The sequence below is a fragment of the Mastomys coucha genome, unplaced genomic scaffold (assembly GCF_008632895.1).
Source record: "Mastomys coucha isolate ucsf_1 unplaced genomic scaffold, UCSF_Mcou_1 pScaffold22, whole genome shotgun sequence".
NCBI lineage: Eukaryota > Metazoa > Chordata > Mammalia > Rodentia > Muridae > Mastomys > Mastomys coucha.
This window is the reverse complement of record NW_022196905.1, coordinates 224,116,790-224,130,595: the sequence shown is the minus strand read 5'-3', so window position 1 is coordinate 224,130,595 and position 13,806 is coordinate 224,116,790. Positions and strand designations below refer to the sequence as shown.

General features: G+C 38.5%; 1 protein-coding gene across 1 annotated transcript in view; it reads left to right on the top strand.

The window, feature by feature from the left end:
• Itfg1 (integrin alpha FG-GAP repeat containing 1) overlaps positions 1-13,806 on the top strand; it is a 121,551-nt gene that overhangs the window by 87,529 nt on the left and 20,216 nt on the right. Inside the window, exons 11-12 of the mRNA XM_031340681.1 lie at positions 9,225-9,375; positions 11,498-11,606. Of these exons, the coding sequence (XP_031196541.1) occupies positions 9,225-9,375; positions 11,498-11,606 (260 nt within the window). The remainder of the gene's footprint in view (positions 1-9,224; positions 9,376-11,497; positions 11,607-13,806) is intronic.

Here is a 13,806-nt window from a genome sequence, read left to right as displayed (position 1 = left end):
AGGGGCTGCAAACCCCTCAGCTCCATTGGTCCTTTCTCTAACTCCTTCACTGGGGACCCTATACTCAGCTCAATGGATGGCTGTGAGCCTCTACATCTGTATTACTCAGGTACTGTCAGAGCCTCTCAGGAGATACAACTCTTTTTTCTTTAAGTTGCCTTTTGTCATGGTGACTTATCACAGCAACAGAATAGTAGCAAAAGGATACCCCTTGGATGCATTATCAAATTCACTTTGGAAGAATCTTTGTAGCTTACACTTTTGCAGAACTGGGTAATATTGTCTAACATCAGTTTATACATGTAGAGTGGTTCTTAGTATCTCCTGTTTATTATTTAAAGGTTTGTGAGATATATAGTCATAATCCAGTTTTGTGAGATATATAGTTATAATCCTGTCTTTCACTTGTTACTAGCAATTCCTGTGTTCCCCTGTTTTGTGGATATGCTCAAAATAATAAGCTTTATGTTAAATTTGTATTTGTTTCATTTTTCTGTTTTGCTTATTAAATTATTTATCTGTGCTGTAGTACCTTCTGCTTGCATTGGGTAATGTCTTAGTCACTGTTCTGTTGCTATGAAGAGACAGTCTTAGAAACTAAAACATTTAGTTGGGGTTTGCTTACAGTTTCAGAGGCTTAGTTCATTATTGTCATGGTGGGGACCATGGCAACACACAGGCAGACATGCTGCTAGAAAAGTATCTGAGATCTACATCTAGATCAGCTAGCAGCAGATCTCTGGGCCTTGCTCTTAAAATCTCAAATCTCTGACACAGTTCCTCCAACAAGGACATGCCTACCCCAACAAGGACACACTTCCTAATACTTCTAAGTAGTGCCACTTTCTGATGACTCAGTATTCAAATATATGAGCCTAGAGGAGCCATTTTTATTAAAACTACCATATTCCACTCCCTGGCATCCATAGGCTTGTAGCCATATCATAATGAAAGAAAAGATGTATTTAGTCCAACTTTAAAGATCTTCACAGTCTTTCAGTCTCTAGACTTCTTCAACGTCTAAAGTCTCTTCTGAGACTCAAGGAAATCTCTTAACAGTAACACCTGTAAAATCAAACTCAGAAAGCAGATCCCATACTTCAAACATGCAGTGACACAGAATAGACATTGCCAATCTAAAAGAGAAGAAAGGGACCAACGTAGGAAACACTGGATCAAAACAAGGTCAAAAAATATGCTAGGCAAATTCCAAACTCTGCATCTCATGTCTGATATCAAAGCACTCCTCAGATCTTCAATTCCTTTCAACTTTGTTAACTACAACATACTTCTCTCTCAGGACATACTTCTCTCTCAGGCTAGTTCCAGACCAAATCTACAGCTTTCCTCACCAAATATCCCTGGCATCACCAACATCTTGGAGTTTCCAACACCATCTAGACTTTACCTTCACAACTTCACACAGTGACCTCTTTGGGCCTGCATGCATGGACACCCCTGGCATGTACATGGCCTCAGCAGTTTTCCTCAGGTTCGAAGGAAGATTCCACAACCCCTTCCTTGTATCCTTGATGCTAAATCCAGAACATGTGGCCAAAGTTGCCAAGTTGCTCTGCCTGCTGCAGCTGGCACTTGACCCCTTCTTACAAATACATTAGCTTTCTATCAAAGTTTCCATTGAAAAATCAGCTGGATCTAATGGGTTTTCCTTTCTAAATGGCTTGTTTTTTCTCTTGAAGCTTCCAATATTCTCTTTGTTATGTATGCTCACTGTTTTAATTATGATATGCTGTGGATATTTTCTTTTCTGGCCTTGTTTGTTTGCTGCTCTGTGTGCTTCTTATGTGCGTCTGGTTGTGTCTTTCCTTAGTTTGGGGAAGTTATTTTCTGTGACCTTGTTGAAGATCTGGTCTATGCCTTTGATAGGATCTCTCTTACCACCAACCCCTATAATTCAAAGGTTTTGTCTTCTCAGTGTGCCACATTTCCTGTATTTTTTTCTTTCCATGTGCTTAAATTTTTTCCATATCCCTGGTTTGTTTTTGCTTTTTTGTTGTTGTTGTTGTTACTGTTTTGGGGTTTTTTTCTTTTTGGTTTTTTTTTGTCTAGCTCCTCTGCTTTTCTTCAAACCGTGATATTCTGTCTTCTGCTTGATTCATTTTACTTGTAAGGCTTTTCTTTAGGTTGTCTAGTTGGGCTATTGGGTCTTTCAGTGCCATCTTCATTTCAGATGATTCTTCTTCTACGCTTCTCCTTATTGAATTCTGTTCTTAAGTCCTGTCTTCATCATGGCTATCAGCTTTGTTTGTGTTTACTTGGGTATCACTCGAGCATTTATTCTTTCTAAGCTCCCTCTCTTGAATTTCACTGAGCTGTTTCTTTGTGTCTTCTTTAAACTTGAATTTTTTGATGAAATTCATGAATGTTCTTTTAAATTCTGTATCATGGGACTCATCCAGGTAATTCTCATCAGCAGATATTTCTATAGGACTGATGGATTTGGGAGAGTAAATACAATATCTTTCTTCTTATCTTTATTTTTGCAATGAGATCTGGGCATATGGGCTTCTTTTGTTCTGTGTTTGATTTAGATAGAGTAGGTTGAGGCACAATAGAGGATATATATGTCAGGTTGGGCCTAGAGGTTGGATATGACTGAGTAAAATAAAGTCTGACAGATGCATGGGACTAGAATGGTGTACAGAATGTGTGTCTTGGTCCAAGTCTGAAGTGTGAGGTGTAGATCTTGCTAATTCTAGAAGATGGATTTGGCATTGGAGGGGCCTTTGGGTTGAGAGTAGAGATGGAAGGTCCTGGTAGAAGCTTGGAAATTGATAGAGACACTTGCAGGGTGAGTAGAGTATGCTGGGGTACTGCATGTGAGGCCTACCTAGTCTAGATCTGAGGTTGAGAAAGGGTCTTGGAGGAAAGGTTCATACAGGCTCCCCTAGCTAATCCCTATATAGAAGAACATGCAGGATCTACCAGGAACCATTTTTAAACTACATGGAAAAATAAAATCTAAATCTTTCCAGGGAGTCCTTCAAATATCAGACCACCATTTTGTTTGTATTATTTGTCTGTCTCAGATTATTGGGTCGAAGGTTTGATATCCAGTCTTTCCTAGCTCCTTCCCTGCTCCTAGCAAGCTGTCCTCAGAGGGAAGGGATGCCCTTGAATCCCAAGTTTCCATAAAGGGGTGTAATAAAGGCATGAATATTAATCATCTTACATCTGGTATAAGATGTGGAAACAGCATAAGTGTGTTCAGTTAACCTTCCCTAGGTACCTAATAATGCCCCCCCAAAAAAACTCAGATGGAATCAAACAGTTCAGACTACTTCAAGATGAACTACCCACCAATAGTGTCAGGCTGCATTTGTCATGATTCAGTTCTCCAAGACTACTCTCACTTTAGACTACCATCATAAGTTCTAGCTGTAAGCTGCCCCAGTTTCTGTTCAAAAATTACAAACAGTAAACCAAGTAACGAGGTACATTAAAGCAGTTGGAGGTGTCTCAGAGAGACTTTGTTTCCCACCTTCGTAGGTCCGCATGTAAAAACTCAGATGTTGTCTGATCCTAGTCATGTAGTTTTTAGATAAGTATAATCGATTAAATGATGTTTGTTGGTAGCTGGACTTCAGCTCCTGCTACTCTAGGTTTCCTGCTGATAACAGAGCATTCAAGCTGCCACTCTAAAGCTATGTAAGTGCTAACCTCATTAGATTTATTCTATTTATTTCATTATTCATGTGTGTGTGTGTCCCCATGTGTCTGTGCTGTGTGTTTGTGTGTGTGTTTTGTGTGTGTGTGTGTGTGTGTGTGTGTGTGTGTGTGTGTGTGTGCACGTGCGGATGCGCACACATGCCTGTGGAGAACAAAAGAGGTTGTCAGATCTCCAGGAGCTGGAGTTCACATTTTAGTATACTTAAGAACTGTTAGATATAATATATTATAATGGCTTGTAGTTTACAGACTGAACCTGGGGCCTCAAGCATGATAAACATGCACATTGCTGCTATCTGTGTCCTCTATGATAGTTATTAAATTTTTTTTCTAATACAAATCATGGAAGTTTTGTTCATATAAATAAAAAATAAATGATAATCTCCCTTAGTCTTATCACTCAGAGTTGACCAGTGTTACATAAAAGAATTACAAATAAGACTTTGGAATTAATCCAAAGTACCAAAATTATTTTATAAAATCTGTCCAGTTCTTCTCAAACTGAAATATACATGTGTTTGAGTAATCATCTGTCTTTTGTGACATGCAATAGAGAACAATACATACAAAAACAAAATTATCTGTCCTTTTGATGTTAATAATTATAAATTATATATTGATCTCTTACAGTCTACCAAGCATTAAGCATTAGTTGGATTTAGATGTGAAGTAACTCTGATACTTGCATGATTTTCACTGCACTGATTTGAAAACCTTTCTTGCATAAGATGCAATTTCTATTAAAATGTACTCTATTCTATATAACTGTACTTTATACATGCCTACTCTTATACACTTATGGACTGTAATTTTTTGGCCCATAATTGACATTTTAAAGTCAAAATAGAAGTGCATTGTACTACAAAAATAGCAGGTGAAAAAGTTCTAAGAAGAGGACAGGCCAGCAACCTCACATTCTGAGAGGATGTGTTAGTGACCTGCATCCTTTCAGGAGTCTGTAAGTGTCAACTAAAGATATGAAAATAAATAAGAAGGAAGGGAGGGAGGAGGGAGGGAGGGAGGAATCATACATGATCAAGAACTTTTAAAAATATAATCCAAGCCGGGCGGTGGTGGCGCATGCCTTTGATCCCAGCACTTGGGAGGCAGAGGCAGGTGGATTTCTGAGTTCGAGGGCAGCCTGGTCTACAGAGTGAGTTCCAGGACAGCCCGGGCTACACAGAGAAACCCTGTCTCGAAAAGCCAAATATATATATATATATATATATATATATATATATATATATATATATATATATATAGTCCAAGCAGAAAACTTCACCCCTTTTCCACACATGTGAAACCAAGTAGGAGATGAAGGTGAGGACAGCAGTTGTCATTTTCCACACAATGGACTTTGAAATACAGCTGTAAAGAGGTGGAAAGGTGTCTCTGGGCAGGAAATGGAATAAAATGAGAGAGGAAGACAGATGTTGTTTAAAAAGTCATAATAAAACCTAATACTTGGCATGCTAATTTCCTATTTTTAAAAGAAAACAAACCCAGGCATTGGTGGCACACACCTTTAATCCCAGCACTTGGGAGGCAGAGACAGGTGGATTTCTGAGTTTGAGGCCAGCCTGGTCTACAGAGTGAGATCCAGGACAGCCAGGGCTACACTGTCTCGAAAAAAAAGAAAGAAAGAAAGAAAGAAAGAAAGAAAGAAAGAAAGAAAGAAAGAAAGAAAGAAAGAAGAAAGAAAGACAGAAGAAAGAAAGAAAGGAAGGAAGAAAGGAAGAAAGGAAGAAAGAAAACAAAAAGACTGAAAGAGGAATCATAGCCCTGCCTGGAGAGCCACAGCATTAGAAAGTATTGCTTTTCAACAGGACATGCATTCAACATACGGCCTTTTTCACACCATGGTTGTATATCTCTGCATTTCAACAACTTTGCTAGCATAAATGTACTAACTAGTATAGAGGTCACATTTGTGTTGTGTGTTATTACTTGACAGTCTGGTGTTTCCAGTTGTTTGAGTGGTGGTGAAATGTAACTGTCTGTGGGTGGGACTGGATGAGGGAACTCTTCAGTATTTCAGAGGAACTAATTCTGCTGCATCTGCTATTCTTTCAACCCAAGTTTTAGTCAGTTATCTAAATGTTTTGTCCTATGCTTAATAAAGGGTTTAAAAGGTGATTCTATACCTTTCTGGCTTAATCTTATTTTAATACATTTCCATTGGTATGCTAATCCCCTTAAGAGATACATAATTAACTTAGCTCAACATGTTTTGAGGCTTTTTCCAAGAATATAATATTGAATCTTAAATCTGGGTAGGTTTTCATATTCCTTTATTAATTTTTAAAGATACCATATGAAGGAAAGGGTTTCCTTGTGACATTTTTATACAAATCTTGTTCTTAACGTTTTCTTAACTTACCTTTGCCAGCCTCATGTGTCCCCCTCATAATGGTCCACTTCCTTTCCCTAATAACCCTTTAAGGGTTGGCAGCAAGAGGCTTGGCCCAAGCAGTATAGTTATATGAAAGTAAGCCATGTTGGTTCCTAAGACCGACATAAAGAGATTAACTTGGAGTTTGGTACAAGCCCAAGCCTTATGTTGTGGCTTGGATCAACCTTTGGAAGCACTGATCCACTGTGAGGTTCATTGCTGTAAAGTAGAAACGCAGAGGCTCCGTCTGTTGATACAGCTGTGTCTCTCCTGCAGGGTGACTAATAGTGAATTTTTGATGTAGAAAGACAGATATAGGTCTCACTGTATAGGTCTCACTGCTTTGGTTGTCTCCTCCTGTCCAAACCATTTGAGAGACACTCCACAACTAGAACATTGGCCACCCTAGAATGGACAAAGTTAAGAGTTTTGGAAAGGTGGATAGATCTGGCCAGCCCACAGACTGAAAAGTATGATGTTATAAATTCAAATCTCTAATAAGTAATAATTGACCAGTACATTTTTCCATTTTATTGGTTGCTAGGTTTTTGTTCGTGGACCTTTTATCATGACTTGTCATTTTTAACCTTTTTTTTACTTTATATTTTAGATTTCTTATAAACAAGCTATTTCAGTCTTAGTTTCTTTAAACCAATCTAACACTCTGTAAGCTTCTTATATTTCAAACCAATGTTGATTTGGTTAAAGTCTACCATCTTACTTTTTTCTTTATTTTTTTCTACTGTTATTTTAATTTAAATATTGTTTTCAATAGTTTAATTTTGTACTTTTTGTTTCCCTACTATAGATATTACTTTAGTGCATATCTTAGATATTTTTAGAGCACCTTTAAATTTTGTCTTCAACACTACATTTCAATGATAGTTCTAGAACTTTCCAATAGTTTATGCCTGGCCTCTTCCAGCCTTGTATGATTTCATCATTCATTTGTCATCTGCTGACATTATTTACACTATACTTGAATTTTTTTAATTAATCCTCCTTAAAGAGATGCGATTTGCATAGACATTTCCTATTTGCCTGCACACTTGACCTTGTATGAGCTCATTGCTCTTCACTGCCTTGTATAGATCTAGATAGTTACCTGCTACTGTCTTTAGTCTGCCTGATGGACTCCCTTTAATATTTCTTAAATGTTCTTTGGTATTAATTAAGATGCCATAAATACTGACGTGACTATATAAATATTTATATAACTCTCAGTGAAGGACACTAGACACAGTTTTTTTTAAAAGATAAGAAGTGCTAACAAATTATCCAAGTCACAACAGTAAAGATTGTGAAAAGAACTCTAGTAGCACAGTAAATAATCCCAAGAATTGAGATATGGAATTGTATGAACTTAAAAGCTGCTTTGCAACAAGGAAAATATTCACCAGAATGAAAAAACAGCCTGTAGGATGAGAATAAATCTTTACCAATTACTCATCACACAGGGATTCAAATCTAGAATATATAAAGAACAGCAAAAAACTAGCCCTCCAAATTCATAATTATCCAATCAGTAAATAGGCTGATGGCTGAAAAGATGGCTCAGTGATTGGGAACACTTACCACTCTTCCACGGAACCAGTCTAATTCCCAACACCCACCACAGATGGCTCGAAACTGCCTCTAACTCCCGTTCCAGCAGATCTGATGCTTTCTCCTAGCCTAGTAAAGTGGGGATAGTAGAAGAAAGGAAGACGCTAAGATCCATGACCTCACTATAGGGACTCTGGGTAGTTATATGTTAAAATGAGTGACAGATCACTGGTATAACGGAGTTGCTGTTGAAGGTGACCAGCCAGGAGAATGAGAGATAAACAATGCAATGTCTATAGAGGGAATTTTCAATGAGTGTCCAAACTCTGTCTTCCATCAAATTAAACACATTTTCTTTACAAGTATTGTATATTGTGTAAAGAAGGGGGCATTTAGAATATGTGTAACAGAACCCAAATAGGTTTTGTAGCTTTGTGTTGTGGGAGATACCTCCAGGTTTACTACTGTCTCGTTCTCAATGTACTTTCATACTTGTATATGCCTAGACATCTTAGAAAGACGTACACTAATGTATTTATGGTAGTTATCTGTGAAAATAATTTTTTAACTTGTTAAATGTTTCTGTTGCCTAAATTTTACAATAATTCCATAATCATTTGGAAATAAAACATTTTTTAAATGATGCATTATGCCAAAAATATAGAGAAACTGAATCAAGACCAAGGATTCAGTAGCAAATTTATCACATTTTTTTTTCCTGTGAGGCTTAAATAAAATTTCACTTTTAAAAGTAAAATGCTGGCTCTACCTATACGAAACGTATATTAAAGTAAGAATAGCATTTTAAATTGTATATATTCACTAAAGATTTCTGTTTTAAACTATTAGTTTACACTGGAAATTGTGAACAGCATGATTTACAGAACTTTGTGAAATCCAGAGTCTCCAATTCAAATTCACATATTCATTGATCATTAATATACATTGTATGGGATTTATGACAGCAAAGATCTATTCATTCTATAAAGAGCAGTGATCAGACCAAAGAAACACGTCTGTCTTGGTAAAACAGTGACTTTATTGGGATTACTTAGAGGGTAGGTGAGTGGGTGACTAGCTGTAGCAAGTTCTACTCCAGCACCAAATAGCCCGCCCACAATGGGGAAGGATTCACCTAAGCTACATCTCTGGAGCCTCCTGCAAACAGCTCTGCTGATCGTAGGGTCCCTCTGCCTGGCAGCTTTTCCCCTTTTATAGCCTTCAAGATCCTCCTGACCTATGTAAGTTGTATTCACTTACTGAGTCTTATAAGTCTCCAAGAAAGAATGCTTCAATTCTGAGAGGATGGTTACACACCTAAAGTGTTACTCCAATAACTTAAAGTGCAAGGCAGAGTGGTTAACAGTGGAAATGAGGGAGGGATAGACATAGAAACTCAACATAAAAGAGGATAGAGCACAGCCAGGGCTACACAGAGAAACCCTGTCTCGAAAAACCAAAAAAAGAAAAGGGGGACTTAGCATTTCTCCTCTCAATCCAGTAATCCCAGAATTTTACATATACTGTCTGGAAGATACACCACAGCTGATGCTTCGTGGTACTGATTTTAACCGAATACCTCTTGTCTGTCACACAGCAATCAGCAAGCCTTTCTACTGGAGAATGTCCTATGCAATAATGCGAGCTGCGAAGAAGTGCATCGGATGTTTAAAGTCTACTGGGACCTAGCAGGCCTAAATCTAATCAAAGACGCCATAGTTGCCACCTTTTTTGATATTTATGAAGATGTGAGTCCAAAGCTGTCCTATATTTGAGTTTAACTGCAATGCTAAACTCTTGTCTCACTGTAGCTTCATGTTCTTCTTACCAGAAAGTGGAATGAGAATGAAAGTAGCTGAATTCATTAACAAAAAACCTTAGTGTTAAATATGGGTGTGGTCTGGCTGATGATAGCACTAGCTATCTCTATGGTGGAATATGAAAATGTTATCTGTTTTTGTGCTTATTTGGAATAAACTGCCACAGAAGTGTGCTTTAAGAGTAGCAAATTTACATGCCGACCAAAAGCAGAGCCGTCAGGTATCTGTACAGAATGGTAGAAGTGTGGGTATTACACTTGTGAACTGGAGCAAGGCATCTCGGCTGCCATTTCTATGACTCTGTCACTGGTTGCCGGATAACCTGGTGGAAGGCTCTGCCAGTGCCTGGAATCCACCTCGTTAGAGAAAACTTCAACACTGTTTAGAAGAAAGGAGAGACTGCTGAAGTGTATAAAGTTAGTTTATCCACATCCATCCTTGCAGGGTGGTTTACAGTGGAAGTAACGCCCATCAAGATGTTTATGTCTTCAGTAGCCTTCTCATTTTGTTGTTGTAGTTCTCTTTGGGTTTAAGAGGCTTGTACTCAATGGTGACTTATCAATATCTGCATTTCCTTCTACTCTTCCTACCTCATTTCCTTTCATTTTTCGTTAGCAGTTTTCAAGCATAAAAGTAATTGGTAGAAATATTGCAAGGGAAAAAAATCAACAAAATTGCCTGCAAATTTTTAATTTCTGTATAACAAATGAAATTTAAAATTATTTTTAAATATGGGAAATAGAATTCTTCAAATAAGTGAAATACTTCATATCCTTAATGTAAAAGTCTTTATAGAAACTGCTGCACCAGTTTCTGTGACAAATAGAAAAATAGAATATAGTCAGTGTATGGGAAAAACATGTTCTTGCATTTATAAATGAAAAACAAGTAGAATCATGAATGTAAAAGAATGTCAGCTTTAAGTAAATACATGGTTTTTCTTCAATAAAATGAACTGAATGTCCCCTTTATAAAAGGGAGGGGGAAGGGTAGGTCCAGCACTATAAGGGCCTCCAACAAACAATAACGTGGCTGTATTTGCAGAGGGTCTGAAAATTCCTACACAGAGCAGTGAGCTGTCAGCCTGTAAAAAGCATGTGCTCAGAAGCCTGGAAACCTGAGTTGGAGTCCCAGACCTACTGGGAAAGACTCAGTTCCTGAAAGTTGTCCTTGACTTCACATTACACCCCCACCCCACCCCACACACAGTAATGAGTCTAAAAATGAAAGCTGAAGGCTGGGTGTGTTGCCGCACACTTTTTTTTTGTTGTTTTTTTTTGAGACAGGGTTTCTCTGTGTAGCCCTAGCTGTCCTGGAACTCACTCTGTAGACCAGGCTGGCCTTGAACTCAGAAATCTGCCAGCCTCTGCCTCCCAAGTGCTGGGATTAAAGGCGTATGCCACCGCTGCCAGGAATGTTCCTTGTCACTCTGAGGCTAATCTGGTCTATAAACTTTGCTAGCCAGTTTCAGACCAGCCAAGACTACATAATGAGCCTTTATCTCAAAAAAAAAAAAAAAAAAAAGTCACAGCTCATAGACATATGACCAGAAAGGAATATACCAAAATGCTAACAATTATTTCCTAGGACTATTTTCTTTTTGATTACTGTATAAGTTGTACACACACATTTTCAATAAGCATATTTCCAACAACTTACTAAGGCATATACTTAAATATATAGTAAACAGCTGTTAGCCAACTCTCTACAAGTGGCAAGCTAGCTGAGAAAATTAACTTAAAAGGACAGAGGGTTCAGCCCACAGTCACTGGATGTTTCTTTTGGCCTGTAGCACAGTGCATCATGGCAGGAGCACATGGTGGAGGAGGCAATCTACATTAGAGAAAGGAGACGCTAAAGTCACAGTACCTCTCCAGGGACATCAGGAACATAGCACGAGTAGGCCCTACCTCCAAAAGTCCCACCACCTCCCACATGCTGCCAATCAAGTTTTTCATGTTTAAACCTTTGGAGTAACAATTATTCACAAGTCATATGGTGTTCTTTTTCCCTCACTGAGTAGTTTTTCTTACAGTGTTTGCTTTTTCAGGGGATCTTGGACATTATAGTCCTCAGTAAAGGATACACCAAGAATGATGTTGCCATCCATACACTCAAAAATAACTTTGAAGCAGATGCTTATTTTGTTAAAGTCATTGGTGAGTATTTAGATGTCAGCACTCATCGTCTTTCCCTCCCTCCTTCCCTCCCTTTCTTTATACTCATGTCATGGTCTAAGTGCACACTCCTGTGTAATGCATTCACAGCCCTGCAGATCATGAAGTAAACTTGAGCAGTGCATGATGCTGGCTGAGACGGGCCCCATTCAAACACACCAGCTGTCCCAACAGTGACTCCCTTTCCCTCTGGTTTAGTATTCTGCCCAGGATATCTATCAAATTGTTCACATTTTTCTAGACTTCCTCAACCTAGAACACTTTTTCAGTTGTCTTTTTTGTCTTCTTCTATTTTTGTCTTCATTAGTTTTAAAGAATCAAATTTTATATTGTTAGATAATCCTATTTTCCCACTATCTAACTCGGGTCACCCATTTTTGACATATATACACATATATACATACATATACATACATATTATACATACATATGAGTGTTTTGCCTGCATGGAAGTATGTGTGCCATATGCATGCCTGGTGCTATCAGAGATCAGAATAGGGTCGGATTGCCTTGAACTAGGGTTACAGACTGCTGTGAGCCACCATGTTGCTATTGGGAACAGAATCCTGGGCCTTTGTAAGTAAGTGCATGTAACAACTAGTCTATCTCTCCAGCCCTGAGATGACCAGTTTCTGGTTGTTCTTTCTTCTTCTTCTTTTTTCTTTTCTCTTCCTTAAGTGTATTGGTATTTTACCTGCACCCATGTCTATGTGAAGAAGGTGTCAGGTCCCCTGTAATTAAAGTTTCAGTCAGTGTGAACTGCCATGTGGATGCTGGGAATTGAACCTGAGGCATCTGAAAGAAAATCCTCTGGAAGAGCAGTCAGTGCTCTGAGAACTACAAAGCCATTTCTTCAGCCCTAAGAGGACCAGTTGTAACTTTCCTGAATTCACTGGTTTCCTCTTTCCTATCACTCCATACATACATTCTTGTTTTGTTTTGTTTTGTTTTGTTTTGTTTTGTTTTGTTTTGTTTTTTGAGACAGTGTTTCTCTGTATAGCTCTGGCTGTCCTGGAACTCACTCTGTAGACTAGGTTGGCCTCGAACTCAGAAATCCACCTGCCTCTGCCTCCCAAGTGCTGGGATTAAAGGCGTGCGCCACCACCGCCCGGCTCATACATTCTTATATTACTTGTATACTTTTTGTATCAAATTTTTTTCTGGTACTATTAGAGTCCATGGATAACTCAGCTTTTGTCAAATGATCCTGCTTTGCCATCATTCCGTCTACGTCTTTTTACATTTGTTTGTTAAAATGTATGTGTGGCTGCCTGATGTATGTATGTGTACCAGATGCATGCAGGAACCCTCAGAGGTCAAAAGAGGTGTTAGATCCCCTGAAACTAGAATTACAGATATTTGTGAGCCACCTAACCCAGGTCCTCTTAACTGCTGAGCTGTGTCTGCAGCACCATCCTTCTACATTCATAGGCTGGCATTCAGATGTTCTTATACAGCCCTTGCCCTGTGCCTTGACTCCTACACATTTTTCCATGTGTATAGAACCCAGGCAAGTTCTGGATGCTTGGTATACTGTATATTAGTAGTGATTTGTCCTTTCTTCCAAGTTCCTTATGGACGAAAGTAGGAAAGTGGAAGACAGGCTTTACATGCGTACACATCTAGTCATTTGTATGATAAAGTGATGGATGGATTCCTGCCACTGCTTCCATTTCTCACACAACACAGAACTTGCCAGTTTTTTTCTAGTCTCTCCATGTGCATCTTCTGTAGCACTAAGAATTTGGGCTCTCAATTTGATCATCAATAAGAGGAGAAGAGCCTGTGAAAGTACTGTGCCCCAGTGTAGGAGAATGCCAGGGCCAATAAGTGGGAGAGGGTGGGGTGGCAGGCATGGGGAGGGGGGAGGCAACAGGGATTTGTTTTTGTTGTTTTTGTTTGTTTCTTTATTTTTTGGAGGGGAAACTAGGAATGGAGAAATTTACATGTAAATAAAGAAAATATCTAATAAAGAAAAAAAATATATATATATAAACTATAACTACAAAAAAAAAAAAAAGAATTTGGGCTCTCATTTCCATGTTGATTCTTTACTGCAACCATTTGCCTGCAGGTGCCTGTCCCGTGGGCAGCTATGCTTATAAAGGCCTTGTGTATTTTATTGTGTGTATGCCTGCATTCTCTGGAAAGACTTCAAATACTGCTGCTTTTAATTTGATTT